The sequence below is a fragment of the Ascaphus truei genome, chromosome 3 (genome assembly GCF_040206685.1).
Source record: "Ascaphus truei isolate aAscTru1 chromosome 3, aAscTru1.hap1, whole genome shotgun sequence".
Classification (NCBI taxonomy): Eukaryota; Metazoa; Chordata; class Amphibia; order Anura; family Ascaphidae; genus Ascaphus; species Ascaphus truei.
The window spans coordinates 319997954-320021240 of NC_134485.1; the positions used below are offsets into that span (position 1 = coordinate 319997954).

The following is a 23287-nucleotide window of genomic DNA, read 5'->3' on the forward strand; positions in this document are numbered from 1 at the left end:
GTGAGGCGGCAGGTGGGTGTTCAGTACGGGTGGCGCATGGGTAGTGAGTGCTGGCTGTGGGTCGGGGTCCTGCTAGGGTGTGAGGCGGCGGGTGTGTGGCGAGTGCAGGTGACAGCTGGTCAGTGATATTGTTGCGTAGGGGCAGGATGCGCCAGGTGTGTGTCGAGTGTGTGGGGTGGGTGAGAGGCGGCGGGTGTGTGTCGAGTGTGTGGGGTGGGTGAGAGGCGGCGGGTGTGTGTCGAGTGTGTGGGGTGGGTGAGAGGCGGCGGGTGTGTGTCGAGTGGCGGGTGTCTGTTGAGTGCGTGCGGCGGCTGTGTGGCGCGGGGATGTGAGCGGTGGGCGGGTGAAAGGCAGAAGTGCGGGTGGGCGAAAGGCAGAGGCGGGAGGGCGGACGAAAGGCGTTGAAGGAGGGGAGGTGAGGTCGGAGGGGTGGTGGGGGGTGGTGAAGGGGGGCGGAGGGGAGGTCGGAGGGGAGGTGAGGATGGGTGGTGGGGGATGGTGAGGGGAGGTGAAGGGGGGGCGGAGGGGAGGTGAAGGGGGGGTGACGGGAGGTGGAGGGGGTTGCCGGGAGGTGAAGGGAGGGGGGGGGGTGACAGGAGGTGAAGGGAGGGGGGGGGGGGGGTGACAGGAGGTGAAGGGAGGGGGGGGGGGGTGACAGGAGGTGAAGGGAGGGGGGGGGTGACAGGAGGTGAAGGGAGGGGGGGGTGACAGGAGGCGAAGGGGGGGGTGACAGGAGGTGAAGGGAGGAAGGGAAGGGGGAGGTGGAGGAGAGGAAGGGGGAAGAGGGAGGTGGGGGAGGAGGGAGGAGAAGGGGGGAGGGGGGGAGGTGGGGGGAGGGGGGGAGGTGGGGGAAAGGGTGAAGGGGGGGAGGTAAGGGTGAAGGGGGGAGGGGTGAAGGGGGAAAGGGGGTAAAGGTGGGGGAGGAGAAAAGGGGGTAAAGGTGGGGGAGGAGAAAAGGGGGGGAAAGGTGGGGGAGGAGGGAAAGGGGGGAAAGAGGGGTGGAGGGGGGGGAAGGGGGTGGAGGGGGGGAAAGAGGGGATGGGGAAAGGGGGAGGTGGAGGAGGGGAAGTGAGGAGGGTAAGGGGGAGGTGAGGAGGGTAAGGGGGGAGGTGAGGAGGGGATGGGGGGGAGGTGGAGGAGGGGAAGGGGGGGAGGTGGAGGAGGGGAAGGGGGGAGATGGAGGAGGGGAAGGGGGAGATGGAGGAGGGGAATGGGGGAGGTGGTGGGAAGGGGGGAGGTGGTGGGAAGGAGGGGGAGGTGGTGGGAAGGGGGGAGGAGGGGGGTGGTGGGAAGGGGGGAGGAGGGGGGAGGTGAGAAGGGGGGGGAGGTGGTGGGAAGGTGGGAAGGGGGGGGGAGGTGGTGGAAAGGGGGGGGGGGAGGTGGTGGGAAGATGGGGGAGGTGGTGGGAAGAGGGGGGAGGTGGTGGGAAGGGGGGGAGGTGGTGGGAAGGTGGGAAGGGGGGGAGGTGGTGGGAGGTTGTAAGGGGGAGTGAAGGGAAGGTGAAGTGGAGGGGAGGTGAAGGTGGAGGGGAGGTGAAGGGGGGGGGAGGTGAAGGGGGGGGGGTGGAGGGGAGGTGAAGGGGGGGGGTGGAGGGGAGGTGAAGGGGGGGGGTGGAGGGGAGGTGAAGGGGGGGGTGAAGGGGGGGGGTGGAGGGGAGGTGAAGGGGGGGGGGTGGAGGGGAGGTGAAGGGGGGGGTGGAGGGGAGGTTAAGGGGGGGGGTGGAGGGGGGTGAAGGGGGGGTGGAGGGGGGGTGGAGGGGATGTGGAAGGGAGGGGAAGTGTAGTGAGGGGTGGGTGAGGGGAGGTGGAGGGGGTAGGGGAGGTGGAGGGGGTAGGGGAGGTGGAGGGGATGTGGAAGGGAGGGGAAGTGTAGTGAGGGGTGGGTGAGGGGAGGGGAAGTGTAGTGAGGGGTGGGTGAGGGGAGGGCCGCTCACTCACCCGTCCGGCAGCTCCCACGTGGATCTGAGGCAGGAGGCAGCGTGTTGTGGCCGCTCCCCCGCTGACTGTAGCGGCGCCGGGGGGGGGGGTGGAGGGGAAGTGAGTGAGGGGAGGTGATCACTCCGCTCCCCCGCTGAGTGTAGCGGCGCCGGGGGGGGGTGGAGGGGAAGTGAGTGAGGGGAGGTGATCACTCCGCTCCCCCGCTGAGTGTAGCGGCGCCGGGGGGGTGGAGGGGAAGTGAGTGAGGGGAGGTGATCACTCCGCTCCCCCGCTGACTGTAGCGGCGTCGGGGGGGGTGGAGGGGAAGTGAGTGAGGGGAGGTGATCACTCCGCTCCCCCGCTGAGTGTAGCGGCACCGGGGGGGTGGAGGGGAAGTGAGTGAGGGGAGGTGATCACTCCGCTCCCCCGCTGAGTGTAGCGGCGCCGGGGGGGGGGTGGAGGGGAAGTGAGTGAGGGGAGGTGATCACTCCGCTCCCCCGCTGACTGTAGCGGCGCCGGGGGGGGGGGGGGGGGTGGAGGGGAAGTGAGTGAGGGGAGGTGATCACTCCGCTCCCCCGCTGACTGTAGCGGCGCCGGGGGGGTGGAGGGGAAGTGAGTGGGGGGAGGTGAAGGGGGGTGAGGGGACGTGAAGACCGCTCAGTCACCCGTCCGGCCGCTCACTCACCCGTCCGGCAGCTCCCACGTGGAGGGGGGGGGGGGGGGGGTGAAAGCGCGGGAAACAGGGAGAGACGGAGGAAGAGGCGGAGCCTCCGGGACCGGTGGGGAAGAGAGCGGGAGATGTGCTGCTAACACTGTGAGCCCCGCTAATATGTGTGTGTGTGTGTGTGTGTGTGTGTGTGTGTGTGTGTGTGTGTGTATTTTTTTTTTTGGACCTTTGGCCCGTCACTCCGCCTCAGGCCAATGAGAGGTGTGGGGGGCGGGCCAAGGGGGTGGTGTGAGTGTGTGAGCCCAATGAGAGGTGTGCGGGGGCGGGCGGCCCAAGGGACCAATGAGATTGCCGCTAGGGACACCGGACATCCAGGCAGGCAAACATACAGTGCTTTCACTAATATAGTATAAGATAAAACAGCTATTATCTTTTTTTAAATATATCTTTCATAGATTACAAAAGATCACTGATGTCACTTATTGGTCAGTTTACCAATGTCAACAAGCAGAACATGTATACGTTCCAATCTTACTGCTGATGGATATTTAAATGTGCATATAAAGCGATATCTGGGGGGAACATCTCAGGGAAAGAAGAGGACAGCTGTGCTCTGGAAGAAAACATTGTTCATTTAAGATTTTTCTATCCAGGGGATTGCTGATGGAAGGTTAATCAAGGTTGAGAGATGCAGAATTTCATACATCTCATGTGCACTGGGTAATCCTCCATAGCTGCACAGGGCTTATTACTGTAGAAGAAAAATATTTTGATTCATTGAGGCATACTGTATTCAAAATGTCTGTCGTGAGTCATAAATGCGTGATGCATCAGATTTGTATGAAAACAGACATTCAGATGAACAGTTTGTGTGTGTGGCACTTTTGAGAATCTCCTTGTGTGTCCATTTTACGATCCCTACCCCTATGTTTTAGGAACATGTAGACAGTTAAACATACATCATATTGGCTATGTGCAAATGTATAGCACCTGAAGGTCTATGATATTGTATCAATTTGTCCCCCCCCTCTTTTGTGTACCCCATAAAACATTGTGAAAATAAACAGTTTAAAAAAAAAATCAAAAATATTAAATTAGCACTAATTACCTTGGAAAAGTTTATTAAAAATTAAATATTAGATCCGAGGAATGAGTCTAAAAAGGTTGTGTTCTAAAACCTTTTCAGGCCAGAGCAAATGTGTTTAGGTCTGGAACAAAATTACACACGTACATGGACAGCCTCCAGCAAAGATACTGAAAGGTTACAAGGAGAAAACAAGATGTAAAACAGATTGTGTGTAAAGTAAAGAAAACTTCAGACACCAAGAGAAAAAGGAGGTAATGGACGGGCCTGTGTGGTCCCACACAAAGCCATTTGCTTTTCTACAATAGTTCTATAGGATGTCTGAATTTAGACATACAGAAACTTACATTTGCTACCAAATAGATATTGTATAAATAAGTATATACAACACTGAACAAAATGATACCTTAATCCAGATCAGTGCAACTTTGGAATTGTCGCTGCCCCAAGCCTCTGACAGTAGCAGTGTGCATTATACACTACATGCAAATTTCCACCGGAAAACATATGAAACAATTGTTAAATACGACATAGATTATAGACTTGCCCTTCAAAATGCCAGTGTTTGGCTCTCATTCAGATAATCAAAAAAGGACACCAAATTGGCTTTAGTCCCACAGGCCAGTAGGAAGCCGCATCATCTAATGAGGCTTCCAATTGGATGACTCCCGCAGCCATCATTGACTATTCAGAAAGACCACAGGCAAATAAAACAAGAAGTAACTTGGGAATTGCCGCTCCCCCCCACCCCGATTCTAATTCAATTTTAAAAAAAATCTAATATTAGGATATTGTTTAAACACTCCACTGATATACATCAGCAACACACGCCAGCATTAAAATTTGCTCATTGTCATTACTTTCTCTAGGCTATATCGTTGTTCATAAAACATTACGGGTGGCTATTACTTGGCAGCTGCAGGGCAAAGCTTTACAGTGCAAATAAAGCAGAACTATTAAATAAACAAGTCTAGGAAAGTTTGAGCAAATCCCAGACTTGGTCAATTAAAATCAGGCCCCGGTTTATACAGTAATCCATATTTTTATTTGAATAGCTGCTAACCTTTTGTTGACAAGTAAATACTAGTCTAACCAGTAGATGGTATTCCATGATGTTTTCTTGTTGTGCATGTTTACAAATGAGCATGCGTCCTGTTAATTACCAACTCATGTTTTTGTATAGTTAAACAAGTAAACGTTTACTTGTTAATCATGAAAAATATGTTTGATTGTTAATATACAAGATTTAAAAATTAAACTGTAATCTCACTCTGGGTAGAGCTGTGGAAGGCATCGGATTGAAATCAGAACATTTTGTTAGGATCATTTCAGGACAATCCAAGACACTTAACATCATGCAATCTTGTGCAATTCAAACCAGACATTTATATGAATTACTTATATTGTCTCTCTTTCTACAATGTGTAATGGAACATTGTATATAAATATAGTATTTTAAGGACTTTGTCGGAGAGAGAAAAAAAATATTCTAGTAACACAATACCAGGGAGCAAATTATCAAAGAGTCCTGCCATCAAGACTACAGCTAATAACACCACCTTTAGAAAAAGAAAAAAACAGTCAGACTCAAAACAATAAGAGCTTTCTTTTGTTTGCTAAAACCATTGCATTTTCTTTGCATCAATTTTTCAACTTTCATTAATAAATTGGACCGCTATATCTCTGCTTGCTCTAAATTAGGGGTGCACAAAGGTTTTTGGCTGCACCCCCCCCCCCCCGTGTCTCGGTCCCTGCGCTAGCGCCCCTACTCCCGAGCGACCTGGTGTCAAATGACGCAGAGGGTCACGTGATGCGAGAAGAAGCTGTCCGAATCCCGGTAAGTACAGAGGCCTTACAGAGTGCAAGGCCTCACACTGCCCCCTGGTATCTAAATGCCTCGGGGAAGAGTGCGGGGCTCTGCAACCGCCCGCGCCCCCCCAGAAAAATCCCCCCCCCCAGATTGCGCACCGCTGCTCTAAATAATTGTTTAAATGCATGAGCACCACATTGTAGACTTGTATACATCTGTCCTCTTCAACAAGAGGAATGGAAAATAAATTAAACTAGGTTGTGTTGAAAGTGAAGTTGTACATGAAGCATCGACTCATCGCTCGAGAGAGAGAAAATGTTGGTGGTTACTTTTATTTTATTACATACAGTAGCCCCTGAGTAATCGCAATGGATAATTTATTAGAAAAATCCAGATTTAGAAGTAGATTATCAGATTGGGGTACTTCACAAAATAGTGGATCTCTGGAAAAAGCATATTCTCTAGACCAAATGAATTACATACTGTAGAAGAAAAAATAGCTTGGCAAAGACACGGAGGGAAAAAAAGTTCAAAAACTGCTATAATATCTTGACAAAGCAGACTATTTATTTTTCAAGGTAAAATGTCTAGTTTAAGGATAATGCTACTCTGAAAATATAAACTATGAAATACACAAGAATTTATACATCCGTACAGAATAACCAGTTGAATGCTCTATGAGGTTTAGTGAAGGTCACGAAATGGCACGCTAGACCGGTCTAACACATTTGGACGCGCCTGTTTTGCTGCAACCAAATGACCTGTAGGTAGATATTCTGAACACATGATACATAAAGCTTGGCCCCCTGCAGACGCACATACCAGAACTCCCTCCTACTGTCTCTGTACGTTCTCCCTACCTAACAATTAGCTCCTCGGGGCAGGGACTCCTCTTCCTTAATGTTACTTTTATGTCTAAAGCACTTATTCCCATGATCTGTTATTTATATTATCTGTTATTTATTTGATTACCACATGTATTACTACTGTGAAGCGCTATGTACATTAATGGCGCTATATAAATAAAGACATACAATACAATAAAATACCCCGGTGCTTCCCAGCAACTCGCCAGCCACCAGGACTTATTGCCACTACGGCAAGTGCCTAAGTTTAACCCTTACCCTAAAACCCCTTACCTAAAATCCGCCAAATCTTAGCCCTTCCCGTAAAACTGTCTACCTAAAACCCCATAGCCGAACTGCTAAAACGTACCTTCTCCTATAAGTGGCCGGTGGCGGAGGTTCCAGTGGGGGATGGGCTGCGGCAGAGAGCCAGTCTGCGGTCGAACACCAGTGGTCATTTGGTCATGGTGAGATGGCCAAGACCAAATGTCCCATGCCGCTTTAGACCCCCTTATGACTTTGCAAACGTTGTGCTTTTTTTGCTAGTTTTTTTAGGGGAGATTGAGCCAACTGCGCCACAGACATGGTGAGCACTGACTGAATGAAAGAGGAGGGCCGGGCTATTTTCAATTTTGTAGATCCCCAGGTTACTGAAAAATGTATCTTCTAATGTGCCCTTTAATGTGCCCATTCAGGAAATCAAACTGGTCAACGGGTCACACTCACCCTGTGAGCCAATAGGAAGCCACGTGGTCATCAGGGCTCGCAATTGGATGACCCCCGGCAACAATCTTTATTTATTTTACCGTCAAATTAAAAAGGTACATTTATAGGGAATCGGGAAGGGGGAGGGTGTTGAGAATAGCGAGGTTCACCTCCTGAAGTCACCAGCTTCTGATTAGGAGGAGGGAGGAGTTAGAGGGGGAAGGGTGAGGGGCCTACTGCTTTAAATAATAATAATAAATAATAGTTTGTTCTTGTATAGCACTGCTAGTTTTTACATAGCGCTTTACAGTGACATTTTGCAGTAACAAAGAGCTTAAAATCTATGTTTTTGGTGCCTGAGGCACAGGGAGATAAAGTGACTTGCCCAAGTTAATGTGTGGCATGAGTACATGGTGTCTTTTGAAGGCTCCCCACACAGCTGCAGTCTGAATTCAACCATCAACCCTCCATTTGTTGCACATGTGATTCTCCTACACTGTTCACCTAGTGTCAGCCTTCACATGGCTTTATTACAAACTATATACAAGGCAGACTTAACCAATTGAGTGCCCTATTGACGTACAACATACGCCATGAGGGGGCGCCACATTGGGAACCCTTAGGATGTACTCGGTTATAGCTTTTTGCTCCTTTTCAAGGCAAGATCGCATTCAGTGATGAAAGCAATCTGAGCAGGAGAGTAGGACTCTCCCATTCGTTTCTGGTCACAGTGGGAACGTAGTAATAGGGTGATCGCTCAGGAGAGATCACATGAGAGTTGCTGGAGGAACACTCAAGGGGTTAAAGGTGCAGTCCCTCCTAGGGCCAGTATAGAACAATTAGAGAGTTAAATGTAACGGAATGCCACTGTTTTTATGTATTTTTTTTTAAAACAAAAAAACGGGTATTTTTAAATATTCATTTTATATTAGTCTGTAAACATGGTGAGCAGAGACTTGGGAGGGGTTTTATTTCACCTGGCTGCTCCCTTTTGTGCGATATCACTATGCGCTAACAGGAATTTCTATAGGCAAATCAAAGATGGCATTCCAGTCATTTCCTAATTTCTAAGTTTTGTTTTCCAAAAACCATTAGCTAGTCATTTGAATACACTTGGACGGAGACAAAACACCACAATTTAGAATCACTGCAGGAGTCTCATGGTAAAAACATAACCTCTGTTTGAGAATCTTCCAAATTGCTCTAGTGCCCTCAACCACTTTGTTATAAAAATCTGTGTAACCCCTTGGGTAATGAGAGTGATACTATTGTAATATTAAAGCTGCAGTTCAGTCTTTATTTTTTTTTAATTATTTTTTTTTACTTCAATAGTTTCATGTGTGCAATCTCTAATTACCTAAAGAACTGTATAGCTGCCAGTCAATTCGTTCTCCATGTATTGATCGGCAAAATTTGGCAACACCTTTAGATATGGCATATGTTTTTCCTCTGCTTCTGTCACTCAGTGGAAGCTCATGACTATTCATGAGCACTCCTGCACTGACATGTGCTAGAGGGAGGGCAGGGCTGACAAAGGGGTGTGCCAGAGCTTGTGACCGGACATGAAGGGGCAGTGCCTTAGTAAATGGCTGTTAAAATAGAATACAAGAAAATTGGTCTTTCAAAGTTGTTGTTTTTTTAAACAGAAAATGTTAAAGTATTTTTTCTTACTATAGAACTGGTTTATTAAAAAAAACACACATGCAGGATATTCCTTGAACTGCAGCTTTAACCTGTATTGCTCCCCAGTGTCATGCGAAACTTTTTCCATGTTGCTATGAGCAATTATTGAAAGCCAAATGACCTGGCAAACATTTTTTTTTTAAATGTTTTACGCCTGCAGGGGCTTTCAAATTATATTCCTCAATTAAACATTAACTATTAGAAGAGAACATTGACATTCCGTAGCAAAAAGCAACACTATACTGTACAAACTTTTTCTAATGTTACATTGATAATTATAAAAGCCCCTACATTTAATTAAAAAGGACAAAGCAGAAAAATGAAATATGCTATGCGTTTTTTAAATAAACGTAATATTTGCATAAACGGTGGCAGAATTCCGAGTGCCAATTGAGATGCAAGTCCCTCTGGTATTCAAGGGGTTAAATCGCTCACCGAATGTCTGTTTCTCTATACTTTGCCTTTAGGTATACTCAATTAGGAACTTCTAGAAAAACACAGCTATTTACAGACAGGTGACATTTGAATGGAACAGCAAAACAGACAGTATCCTTCTGATTGCTTTATACAGTTAGCTTCCCAAAACTAAACAAATGTTAAAAACTCCTTGAGCACCACGACCCCTCTGGCAAACCGTGATCACGTGACCTTGATCGCGACAGCCTTTAACCCTGAAACGGAAGAGGCGGCGGTAGCGTCCTCTTTCATTTTACTGCACAAAAATCGCGTTGCACAGGACGCGATCGCCTCTGGAAAACGAGCACTCTGCGAACAGGATGTAGCCACTACGTCACGGGGCCCCTGGAGTGCTAAACCCCATGAGTGGTTACATCTTGGGGCGCCCAAGATAAATAACTATGTTTTCTTTTTTTTAATTCAAAGCCACGGTCACCATTTCACTGGGAGAAAAAAAAAGAGAATATAGTGTACAGTACGTATTCATTGTTGAATAGACAAGCAGGCCATGACCTCATAAAATACTTTATATGCATGAATGTAAAGGTTTATATAGTGGCAGCAAAATTGGGACTATTGCGTGCTGCAAAATAGAAGAAAGAAAAAGCTCCAATACAGAGAGCTACAGTGTGCAAGGATTCCTGATATCCCCCTCCACAAGATCAATGTCAAAAAGTCAAAACAAGTGGAGCAACCACTCAAAATAAAAAAAAAATGATGAAATTCGCATATTGTATGAATGTCAGGTGACTTTGAGAAGGTGGAGTTGGCAGTAAAGTTAGGCTATTTCACCACCTCATATTTTGTAACATCTGGCGTCTGAGAGTTACCATTTTTATTTTTTGTATGTGTGCTGGTTCTATTTATATAGCGGCATCAAATTATGCAGCACTTTGCAGAATTACCAAGGTAGTAGAAAGATAATATACAAATTTTCACAATCGTGTTAAACCAGGATTAAACTATGGGAATTAGGGAGTCCATAAACTGAGCGAGATTAAAGTTGATGTGTAGAATGTCGTGGAAGAATGTAGGGTCTTGAATGAGACTTTGAATTTTCAAGAGAGTACGGGGTTGGGAGGGAAGACGGCCAGAGAAGTGAAGGTTGCAATAGTCATGTCGGCAGATAACGAGGGCCTGCCTGCGTGAGAGTTTTAGAGCAGAGGAAAGAGCAGATTTTGTTAATGTTGCACGGGGAAAATAGGCAAGATTTAGCAACAGCATGCGAGTGGAGAGGAAGTGGTCAAATATTACACCTAGCCAGTGTGCCTGGAAGACTGGATAAATGATTGACTGTGACAGAAATGAAAGCACTTGAACCTGGTTAAGGTGGGATTATCATGAGCTCCATTTGATATGTTAAAGGAGCAGTCCTGAGGACACTTTGTTTGAGTTTTTTCTCTTTTTAATAGGTTTGAAGCTGGCAGTCTCCGGAGCTGAACCGCATTGATTTCAGCTCCAGGGACACTCACCTCAGAAGGGGGTGCTGGTATCTATGCACATTTTAAATGTCCTGCCAATGGGAAGTCACTAGGGATAATGTCACAGCTTCCTATTGGCCCGTAGGACTTGGGACATTGAAATTCGCCATTTTAATAGCCCAGACTAACCCTGTGTGGGCAGCTCTTTCAAGGTAAATATCTCAGGAAGCAAGGGGTCCCGGAGCTAAAACTAACACGGTTCAGCTCTGGAGACCCCCTTCTTCAAATCCTATTTGAAAAAAACACAAACACACACACACACACACACACATACAAACAAAAAAAACAAAAAAAGTGTTCCCAGGAGTGCCTCTAAGTTTCTGGCAACAGATGACCATACAGCATTAAATAGAAGAGAGACAGTAACTTGAGACTGGAGTAAGCTTAGGGATTGAAAGATCGGTTTTGTGTCATCTGGCAGGAGGCAATATTTAAAACCAAAAGGAGCTAATGAGGTTTAAGTACATAAAAAGAACAAAAAAAAAAAAACCTACAAAAAACCTCTTGTTTGGAACTGAATGGAGTATGGTCTTCGATCGGTTGGGGGCCTAAGTTGTCACAACCAAAATGGAGTGTGGTGGAAACAGTAGTGGCCGCTGCTGGCTTCCCATGAGGCTCATGTTTATTTTATTTTTAACTTTATAGTATCATTTATTATCAAAGTGTTTGGTAATTTACCATTGTTAATAGTTGTTTACTTAGTATGTCAAATGTTGTGTCACAGACCCGAAGTTATTTTGCTGACAAACAAATATAGACTTATTGATATGTATTTAATTTGTCAGTTTGTAAGAACTGTTCTTTTTTCCTCTGATACAATAAATAAAGAATTTTAAGAAAACAAGATACAAAGGTTTCATTTAGAATACCACACAGGTTCTTCCCCTACACTACTCAAGCATATAATGAGGCTATTGCAAACAAGGAAATATTCTGCAGATTAAAGAGGCAATTCAAGCGGCGCTTAAAAAAAAAAATATATATTTTTTTTTTCTTCAATAAATTATTTTGATTACCTTAATTGAAAACGAATTACCTAAGCTGCCGATCGATTTGTTCTCCCATGAATCGATCAAAGATCCTGGTTATCAGGGTTCACTAAATGGCCGCCTTTCAGTTTCAATCAATCCTTCAGTCAGTGTAACTCAGCAGCTACAATGTATTCTCATATTACGACGGTAACATTATCTATTGTTACAGTTTGCAGCTCAAACTGCTGGCAATATTGGAAACATATCAAACAGGAAAGTGTTGCAACGATCTTGCACTGCTGGGTGAGGTCTGTTAAAACCTGCCCTAGAAATCAAAAGATGCTCAGTATATTAAAACTCATAAAAAATGGCATTAAGAGTTGGATTTTAAAAAAAAAATGTACAGTAGTAAGTATTATCTAATACTGGGATATAGAGAGAAAAAAGGGGGAGCACCTGTGCTCCCCCTTTTTTCTCTCTATATCCCTGTACAAATAAGGATCCTGGATAAGGATCCTATTGGGGTCTGAGCCATAGGACAAGAAGACGAACCAGAGGGGACCTTTGCCTATAAGGTTGTAAAGTTCATTATCACATTGCCCCTGTTCTTAAGAACTCAATCAGGGAGCGCCCGGGTTTTTCTCTGTTTCATATTATCTAATACTACAGAACTGATAAAAAAATTTTTTTAAAGACACGTAGAATATTGTATGGATTGCGCCTTTGAGAAGGAGGGAGTGTGAAGGTTGGAGTTGAGAGGTGGAAGAAAAGGAGGCAACTGAACTTACACTGCTCATTTAAAAAAAGGTAATGGCATCTGTCTATGAGTCCTTCCCACCGCGGAGGTAAAAGGATGGGGATGCAAAACAAATGTTCTATTTTTAGGCTAGATAGGATAGATGGGATCACATTTTAAAATATTCCCAAATTTTGAAAATAACACCCTGTTATACTGCAGTGGGTTTTTTTCTCTCGAATTTTCAGCGATTTCATGAATAAAATGGACCATCTGTATTAAATATTAAAGGACTTAAGACTTTTTCGGAAATGTTAACGAGATAGGGCAAAGGATAATTTACCAAGGTAAAATTCTCATCAGGACCCATACCTATTTCTTTTGCAGCTGAATAAGCTTCTTCTGGTGTTTTCGCAACCAAGCCCTTTGGTATGGCAATGCCAGCATCTTTCAACATCTCCATGCTCAGGTACTCGTGCAGGGACAGGTTCCTCTGCTGTTGTGCTTGTATGCCATGACCACCAAACAGGCCCGGAAATCCACTGAGCACCTGGGATTGGGAACAAAAATGTTTTTACCAAACGTTCACTTGTCCAGAACACGAAAAGAAATAGGTTATCACTAAGGGAATTAGTATAGCTAACCAAGCCTAGCAAATGGCTTGAGGTCATTAAAACAGTTGTGTAATTATTTTTTTATTTGCTTAAAATAAAATTTAAACAAAATGAAAACACGAAGGGTCTCCAGGGCTGAACCGTATGGATTTGAGCTCCGGAGACGCCCTGGTTCCGGAGATACATACCTCAAAAAGTGCCGCTTGTAGCAACCCATGCTCATGGAACAAAATGGATGCTTAAATCTCAAGCGGCACGCGGACCAATAGGAAGTCGCGACAATCTGTTCGGCTTACTATTGCCCCATGTGTCGCAGGAAATTTAAGAACCAGGAAATAACCAGCAGCACCTACAGAGGCAAGTATATCGGAAACCACCGGGGACCTCCTGCCTCATACACAGTTTAACAATGTGAGACTAATGGGTGCAATGCTTCTGTGACCTTCATTTGTAGAAGAAAAAAAATACTCAATAGCAGTCACTGAAAAAAAAATGTAATATTTGGAGTAAAAAAAGGTTAGAAAAAAAATAGAGGTTTTGAAAATAGCTGAATAAAAGATAAGACGGGACTTATTTCCAAGAAAGAATTTCTGGAACAGAGGTCAAACAAAGTGTATAAATAAAGTTTACACAATGGGGAAATTAGGAAGAGTTATTGAAATAAATATACAATGTAGACCTGATGGGAATCGATATACAGTGCTTACAATCGGAAACTGTTCACATAAGCAAGATAGGGAACCACGAGAACTTTTAGAGAAGAAAATGCATTAGCACAGATCTGTGGTATCATAATAAGTGGGACAGTTGAGGAAATGGGGTGAGCCAGGCGACCCGCATCTGTCATCAACTACAGTATGTAGGACAAAGATCAGCGGATCACCTTGTCTCTGCTAGCAATGTAGATGTTCTGCACCTCACGTAAGTAAAAACAGACTTTATTGTGCTGTATGAAAACAATGATAATTGAGTGTGGTGTGTTAAAGGCTATGCCGTTGTTTGCGACCTGAAGTTAAGATTAAGTTATATTAAAATGTTACACCACTTACTGCACTAACCTATGACACTTTAGAGGAATGCAAGTTTATAAGAGATCCAGCTTTAAAAAAAAGGATTAAAGCCCAGATTTTCTAATAGCACTAAACCTGAACACAATTAAAAGCTTATGCAATGTGAGGTCATTAAAACACTGAAAAGGTTATTATTCCAGACTGTGTTACAACGCTAAATACTGATTGGAGGACTCTTCAATGCTCACAAGAATGCAACCTTTAAACTTAGGAAAGAAAATCAATTTGCAGGAAACCCGTGCGTGTCAATTCAAAGAAAATTCAATCGGACTTGTAATTTGTTCAATGCCAAAGCTGAGAACAATTCAGATATAGAATAATTATTGGCTGATTATTTAAACTGGAGCTGTGCAACTTGCGCCTTTAAGGGAAATGACCCCAGCACCCTCAAATCAGTAAAAGGCAAGAGAAGGTGAAATTAGCGGTAATAATGTAAATTATAATGCAATGCTGGCAAAAAAAAAAAAAGAAGAGGGAGAAAAAAGTCACACAGGATGAGAGGTAGGGACTAAAACCTCTCACTGGCCCCTCATGCAGAGAATGTGTAAACAAGATGCTGTTTGCTTACTTCTATATGGCTCCATAGTATGCACCAAAAGTGGTGAGCAACACCCACTGACAATGGAGAGAGACAGAGAGAGACAGAGAGAGACAGAGAGAGACAGAGAGACACAGAGAGAGACAGAGAGAGACAGAGAGACAGACCGTGATTTGCAAAAGTATCCTGCACATTTTTCACATTTAGTTGGCACCTGCGCATACTCCACAATGCCTTAAATTTAGAGTTCATATGTAAAAGCAACAAAAACGACTCCACAGTGATAGTTAGAAAACGCACAGACTATAAAGTAGTAAGATTTACAAAGAAAGATAGACTAAGCTCAGTTGCATAAGTATTCGACCCCTTTGCTACTGGAGCCTTAAATCAGCTAAGTGCAAATGAAATGTTTGAAAGGTCACAAAATTAGTGAAATGGTTTCTGCCTGTGTATAAATCAAACTGGTTCAATTTATAGATCATTTCCCTCAGGTATATAAAACCTTTCAAGTTGCACCTCACATAGCGACCCAACAAATCAACCATGAAAACCAAGGAGCTTTTTCGAAACAAGTCAGGGATAAAGTGATTGAGAACACTACACAGATCAGTGTCGCCTTCCCAAACTGTGCAGCCAGCGAGCAGGAAACTGGTCTGGGATGTTACTCTAAGGCTGCGGCCACGCGGGGAGCGGGCGCACTGGCGCTCGTGTGCTGCGCACTGGCGCTCGTGTGCTGCGCCCTGCTCGGCAGGGCGATTTGTGGCCGGCTAGGTACACAGCGCGGGGAGGACGTCTCGTGGTCGCGGCCAAGACGTCACGGAGCTGTTCCGCCCTCATTGGGCGAACCGCTCATGTGACGCGCGAGCGGCAGATTCAAATTTGCTTGCTTGGCAAGCAGGTAAGCGCCGCGCATGCTCAAGTGCTTGCTCACGCTGGCCACACACATTGTCGCAATGTGTTTAATCGCAGCCCGCCCGCTCAGCGCCACCCTGGACAAGGCCTTAGGCCAGCGATTCCCAACCAGGGTTCCTTGAAGCAGTCTCAGGGGTTCCTCCTACGAACCACAGACCCCCCCCCCCCCTCCCGGGGGTGGGTTTTTTTTGGTATGTATTTTGTACGGTGGATTGAGTGAGAGCGGGGTAATTGACGGAAGGTAGGGGCGAGTGAGAGAAGGGAGGGGGCGGAAGGGAACGAGTGAGGAAAAGAGGGAGTAAAAGTGAGACGCAAGGGATAAATACATGCGAGGCGGGAGGGGGGAGAGTTAGTGAGACGGATGGGAGAGAAATACATGGGTAGATTGTAGGAAATAGAGGTGGCTCGTGAGGTGTGAAATTTTGTGACTGGCCCCTGTCGAACCTATTATGTGTTCCCCGAGATTTTTCGAAATACTTCAAGGGTTCCTCCAAACAAAAAAAGGTTGGAAATCACTGCCTTAGGCAATGCTTATAGCCGGGGACGCGACGTCAGGCTGCGGTTGCTGGACAAATCAAATTGAGATGACTTCCAGCGATCGCGACCAAGCAGTCGCGCCGCGCTTACTATAAGCACATTCGACGGCGGCAATGCATTTGTTTTGACCGACGTCGCCGTCACTATAAGCGCAGCCTTAAGCAAACAATGGCCTTGGCAGATCTGCAAAGTTCTTTGACCGAGATGGGAGTCAGTGTTCACACATCAAGGCAAGAAAGAAGCCATCACTCAAAAAGACTCATTTTAAAGAGGCAATCCAATGCAGCCTTTGATCACCTTTATTAAAAATGAATTACTTAAGCTGACGATCAATTCGTTATCCCATGATCGAACAGCAAAATCCTGCTTCCCAGGGATCACTTAATGGCCTCCTTTCAGTTTCAAATCAATGCTTCTGTTAGTGTAACTCAGCAGCTACAATGTATTCGTATATAACTACGGTAACATTATCTATTGTTACAGTATGCAGCTCAAACTGCTGGGAATATTGGCAACAAATGATCACAAACAGGAAAGTGTAGCAATGATCTTGTACGGCTTTGGGGTGGGGTAAAGTCTGCTATAGAAATCAAAGGATGAACAATATATTACAACTCATTACTCATTAGGGAGGAGCGCGCGAAGTCGGCGTGGATGCACGCTTGCTAACGGAGCTCCGTGCATCCCGCCCGGCATAATACCTAATAACCCCTGATCGGTACCTCGGAGCGGCCTACGGCGGCAGAGCACAATGGGATGCCCACCAAGGGGGACAAGAAGCCGGGGACCCCAGATCTCTCCCGCTTTGGCCGTGTCCCGCCAACGAGGGCGCATGCGTATCATCATAAGGTATACAGGCATACCCCGCATTAACGTACGCAATGGGACCGGAGCATGTATGTAAAGCGAAAATGTACTTAAAATGAAGCACTACCTTTTCCCACTTATCGATGCATGTACTGTACTGTAATCATCATATACGTGCATAACTGATGTAAATAAGGCATGTGTAACAGGCTCTATGGTCTCCCCGCTTGCACACAGCTTCGGTACCGGCAGGGAGCCGGTATTGCTGTTCAGGATGTGCTGACAGGCGCATGCGTGAGCTGCCGTTTGCCTATTGGGCGATATGTACTGACTCGCGAGTGTACTTAAAGTGAGTGTCCTTAAAGCGGGGTATGCCTGTACTTAGTTTTTCACACATGGCTTCTCCATTTTGGCTTTATTTTTGTTAAATAAATCATGACAATGTAATATGTGTTGTTGTTCATCTGAGGTTGTATTTACCTAATTTTAAGACCTGCTAAGGAACAGATGATTGTTATTATGTCCTGATATGTAAAACCATAGAATTCAAAGAGGGTGTACTTTCGTATGTGTGTGTGTGTGTGATATCTCTCTATATAAAAAAAAACTTTGCTATTTGGAAATCCGCTTCTTTGATACGTAAAGGAACATTAGGAGGCTACTGTGCTTCAGGTGATATGCAAAGCAGGTTACATACAGTACATACACACACACATACATACACACACACACACACACAAACCAGGTGGATACTGCTTTATGTACCTTGAGCATATTTAGATCTTCCTTATCATAGGCTTTATTTGTCCATCTATGCTGTAGCCAACGCTCGATTATAGCCTGAAGGTTTATGGCAGGCTCAATTCAGCTTGTCAGCTGTGATTAGATTATTACATGTATCCTCCTTCCTCAGGCTTTAGCTATATTTTCACACTTAGGGGTGTCTGTTGGTTGATATTTGTGCATATCCCTCACCTACACCTTATATATCTTGAGGCAGTGTACTCCTCCTGTTATATCCCTCTCCCTTATGGCGGAAGAGGGTTTATATAGTATAATAATATTCTTACCAGCCACAACTCATATCTAAAGTTTGCACCATATATTTGCACTTTAGCTAGTTTTCAACTAATATCAGTAAGGTGTGTTGCTGTGTTCAGCTCTCGTTATTGACGGCTATTGCCATCAATGCTGAAAAAAGGCCATAATTACCAACCTCTGACAAGCATTACACTGTCAGAGGGGTTATAAAGCAGGGATTTTTGGGTTTATCGTTTCACCGCTGATTGATTTTTTAATTACGGTTATATTCACATTCGGTAATATATGTTTTATGTAAATACTAATTAAAAGTTATATTTTATATTGCTAGTGGTGTATATTTAAGTGAATTATCTTTCGAGCACACTGCCCAATGTTCTCATTACTTTACTGATTCACGTTCAGTTCACAGTTTGCGCCCACTTATTATTACTATCGATTATTTTCAAATATTAGTATGGTCACTAGATGATCACTCCCTATAATCACTCCTTTTCCATAAACTTAGAAAGAGTTTTATAAGCTGTACTTATAAAGAAGTTTACTTTAAAATTAGTAGGTTTGTCTAGATAAGTGATTCCCAACCAGGGCTCCGTGAAGCAGTCTCAAGGGTTACTCCTACGAACCACAGCCCACCCCCCCTCCCGGGGGTGGGTTTTTTTGGTATGTATTTTGTACGGGTATATTGAGTGAGAGCGGGGTATTTGACGGAAGGTAGGGGCGAGTGAGAGAAGGGAGGGGGGCGGGAAGGTTTAGTGAGAGTGAGGAAAAGAGGGAGTAAGAGTGAGACGCAAGGGATAAATACATGCGAGGCGGGAGAGGGGGGAGAGTTAGTGAGACGGATGGGAGAGAAATACATGGGCAGATTGTAGGAAATAGAGGTGGCTCGTGAGGTGTGAAATGTTGTGACTGACCCCTGTCGAACCTATTATGTGTCAGCCAGATAGGGGTTCCCGAGATTTTTCGAAATACTTCAAGGGTTCCTCCAAACAAAAAAGGTTGTAAATCACTGGTCTAGAATATAGATTCAGATTATACCCAGTTGGTAAAGGTCTATTACAAATAAAGATATCAGTGACTTGGCCCACCCATCACAGGTTTTTCATATTGGAGGACCAGCAAGTGAGAGCCTAGCTAAAGGGCAAAGCAAGAGAGGCATCAGGTTAACACGGTTATGCAGGGTGAGCAAGGTGAGGTAAACTCAAGCGCAACTTAAAGGATACCACAGTTTTATGCAAAAGTGAAATACAAATGGTGTTATATATCAATGTTAAGGTGGAGTCAGAGTGATAAGAGGTGTGTTTATGTGCGTGTGCGAATTGTTTCTGCCGAGAATAGGTCCCTGGGGTGACCGGAGCAAACCCGACCAACCTCGGTACACTGAAATGCGTTCCCAAGCGGTCGGCACGCTTAGTCGTGTGCGCCTCACACTTATCCTGGGATCCCATTTTCTCCTGTTTCCAAGGAAATCAGAGCTCCGGGCCATGGAAATCCTGTAAAGCCCTTTATTTTTTTATTTTTCCCCTCCCTTTGCCCCCCTTCCCATTCCTTACCACATCACATTATCGTTCCTAAAGGGAGCCTTGCCGGACAAGGTGGGGCAGTCAGAGGAGACGATCACGTGGGGGGGGGGGGGGCTGGATCTCCGCAGCCTCCCAGAGAGTCCACGATTAAAAGGTTCACCTCTCTTTCCAATGTCATTAAACATCATTCTCACAATGATAAGGGTTTTAATAACACCTGTAAAAGGCGTCTGGCAATGTCTTAATATAGGAGACTTCGGGCCGATGTTTTATTACTTCAAGAAACACATTTCAAATCCAATAGAATCCCTTCCTATTTTGATAAACAATTTAGACAAACTCACCATGCAACGGCACAATCCAAAAAAAAAAGGGGGTCTTAATTCTGTTTAAAAACAATATTCCTTTCAATCTTGAGAAATCAAAAGCAGAGCGATGGAAGATTCTTGATATTAGTGGGAGCGCTCATTGGTCAGGAGGTAACAATAGCCAATTTATAAGCCCCTAACAAATCCAGTGCTAGGTTTTTGGAGGAATTGTTCGCCACACTGGTGAAGATGACAAAGGGACAAGTTATTTTAGGGAGCGACTTCAACCGGACGTTAAACCCCGAGCTAGATAAAACAGGTACTCAAACGAGTCGCAGAAAGGAGGATACAGGAGCTTTGATCAGGGACTCAGAAAACTCCAATTATGTGGTGTGGAGAGAGCTGAACCCCTTGGCAAAGGAGTTCACATTCTTTTCACCCCCACACGATACAAGAGACTATATTTTTGCCTCCTCTAGACTGCTTCCCAATTGTACCCAAGCCAAGATCCACTCGGCAACCTGGTCGGACCATGTCCCTCTAGAAGTTTGATGTTCCAACTTCTACATGTGCCCACGGGGCTCTCAATGGAGACTTAACGAATCCCTACTGAAGGTACCAGAGATTAGGGAGTTGCAGGAGGACGACTTATTTTACTTTCAAATCTAACAAAGACAGTGTTTCCTCTCCATTTACAATATGGGAAGCACACAAGGCCACCATGCGTGGCAGACTTATTAGTCTGGCCTCAGACAGGAAAAAAGACAGGGAAGCCAAAATCAGCTTGGCCAAATCTAAAATTGCAGATCTTACTAGAGTCCATCAGAGAGATGGTAAGGCTTCAACTCTAAAATTATTAAACGAGACCAGAACAGAGCTAAATTTGTTGCTCACCTCTCAGGCGGAACACACCCTCACCTGGACTAAAGGTAGATTTTATGAGAGAGCCAACAAACCGGGAGCAATGCTAGCAGCCAAGTTACGTAAAAAAACGGCAAGCGGCGCTATCCATGCCATAAGGCAGATATCGGGAGGGGTCACTTTAAATCCAGTAGCAATAAGAATTTAAAAACTTTTACTCTAAACTCTATGACGGTAACAAAACCATACAGAACACCAAGTCCACAAAACTGTTGGAGAAATTCTTTGGGGAAGCAAATTTACCTACAATCTCAGAGATGGGAAATGCCAGACTAGGTCAAAGAATAGAAATGGAAGGCCCCGGGCCTGGGTGATTTCTCCAATTTATATTACCCAAAATTTGAGCAAATTTTTTCTCCACAGATGCTACCTCTTTAACTCACTCTTCTCAAATTCTCAATTTCCCAGTTCCATGCTACAGGCGTCAATTGCTCTAATCCACAAAGGAGGGGAAAGACCCGTCTAATTGTACTAGCTATAGACCCATCTCCCTGATCAAGTCGGACTTAAAAATATATTAGAAAATTCTAGCAAAGAGTGTGAACAGACTTCTGTCATCTCTGATCCACCTGGACCAGAGGTGGGGTTCATTCCAGGCAGACACGCCTCGGACAACACCAGGAGAATAATTGACCCGCGCACCGCCCCCGCTGACGTCAGCACGAATCTCAGTGCAGCCGCAGAAAGGACAAAACACAACAGTAACAGTCAGCTGCGCTCCTTCCCACACCCGAATTCTCGAACCAAATCCCAGATAGATACCAGCTGTGGATGTATTAGTCCGGATAAAGATTACAATCATGCGCATGCCCCGCACCATGAGGCACAAACTTAATGGAATCTTGAATCAGGCGTGACAGACACAGAGCACAAACAACCTGCCATTAATGAAGATATGTTAGATCCTAGGGTCCCCATTACACATAACCAAATCAACATCAATAGAAAACAAACACATAACAAAAAAACATCCTCTCATAAAAAAGTACATCTTGATATATAAACCAACATTAAAGCTTGAGATAAAAGACGAAACAAATATTACATATAATTCATTATTAAAACAAATATATATATGTGTGTGTGTGTGTGTGTGTGTGTGTGTGTGTGTGTGTGTGTGTGTGTGTGTGTGTGTGTGTGTGTGTGTGTGTGTGTTGTGGAGTAATTTTGGCCCACTCTTCTTTACAGCGTTGTTTCAGTTCATTGAGGTTTGTGGCCATTTATTTATGCACAGCTCTCTTAAGGTCCCGCCACAGCATTTCCATCGAGTTGAGGTCTGGACTTTGACTGGGCCATTACAACACCTTGATTCTTTTCTTTCTCAACCATTCTGTTGTAGATTTGCTGGTGTGCTTGGGATCATTGTCATGTTGCATGACCCAATTTCGGCCAAGCTTTCGCTGTCGGAAAGATGGCCTCACATTTGACTCTAAAATACTTTGGTATACAGGGGAGTTCATGGTCGACTCCATGACTACAAGGTTCCCAGGTCCTGTGGCTGCAAAACAAGCCCAAATCATCACCCCTCCACCACCGTGCTTGACAGTTGGTATGAGGCGTTTGTGCTGATATACTGTGTTTGGTTTTCGCCAAACGTGGCACTGTGCATTATGGCCAAACATCTCCACTTTGGTCTCGTGTGTCCAAAGGACATTGTTCCAGAAGTCTTGTGGTTTGTTCAGATGCAACTTTGCAAACCTAAGCCGTGCTGCCATGTTCTTTTTAGAGAGAAGAGGCTTTCTCCTGGCAACCCTTCCAGACAAACCATACTTGTTCAGTCTTTTTCTAATTGTACTGTCATGAACTTTAACATGCTAACTGAGGCCTGTAGAGTCTGAGATGTAATTCTTGCAATTTCTCTAAGCATTGCACGGTCTGACCTTGGGGTGAATTTGCTGGGACGTCCACTCCTGGGAAGATTGGCAACTGTCTTGAATGTTTTCCACTTTTGAATAATCTTTCTCACTGTAGAATGATGGACTTTAAATTGTTTGGAAATGGCCTTATAACCCTTCCCAAATTGATGTGCAGCAACAATTGCTTCTCTAAGATTATTGCTGATGTCTTTCCTCCTTGGCATTGTGTTAAAACACACCTGAATGCTCCAGACCAGCAAACTGCTAAAACTTCGGCTTTTATAGAGGTGGTCACACTTTGATTAGCAGCACCTGTCTGCTACTTAGCATCTTAATTCCTATGGAAGCAGTAACGGTGTACTTAGCTTTTCACACATAGATTCTCCATTTTGGCTTTATTTTTGTTAAATAAATCATAACATGGTGTAATATGTCATGTGTTGTTGTATTTACCTAATTTTAAGACCTGCTAATGAACAGATGATTGTTATGTCCGGATATGTAAAACTATAGAATTCAAAGAGGGTGTACTTTCTTTTTTACACAACTGTATAGACACATACACATTTATACTATTAATATAATACACCACCTAAGGATGAAATGTAATGTAATTGCAGGATGCCGGCAAATGTATTGAGATAAATACATTGATCTATGATCAATATGTATGATCTATTAGAGTCTTGTTTGTAAGTACAATTTTTCAAAAACTATATTATTAAATTGTATCAAATCTCAATTACTCAAAATCTCATCATATCAGATTCCAAGGATCAAAATCTTTGCAATTCTATCATTTAAAC

At 44.7% G+C, this 23287-nt stretch overlaps 1 protein-coding gene across 1 annotated transcript in view; it reads right to left on the reverse strand.

Annotated features, from left to right (window-relative positions):
* SUCLA2 (succinate-CoA ligase ADP-forming subunit beta) overlaps nucleotides 1–23287 on the reverse strand; it is a 105497-nt gene that overhangs the window by 73419 nt on the left and 8791 nt on the right. The window contains exon 2 of the mRNA XM_075591152.1: nucleotides 12727–12904. Coding sequence (XP_075447267.1) covers nucleotides 12727–12904 — 178 coding nt within the window. The remainder of the gene's footprint in view (nucleotides 1–12726; nucleotides 12905–23287) is intronic.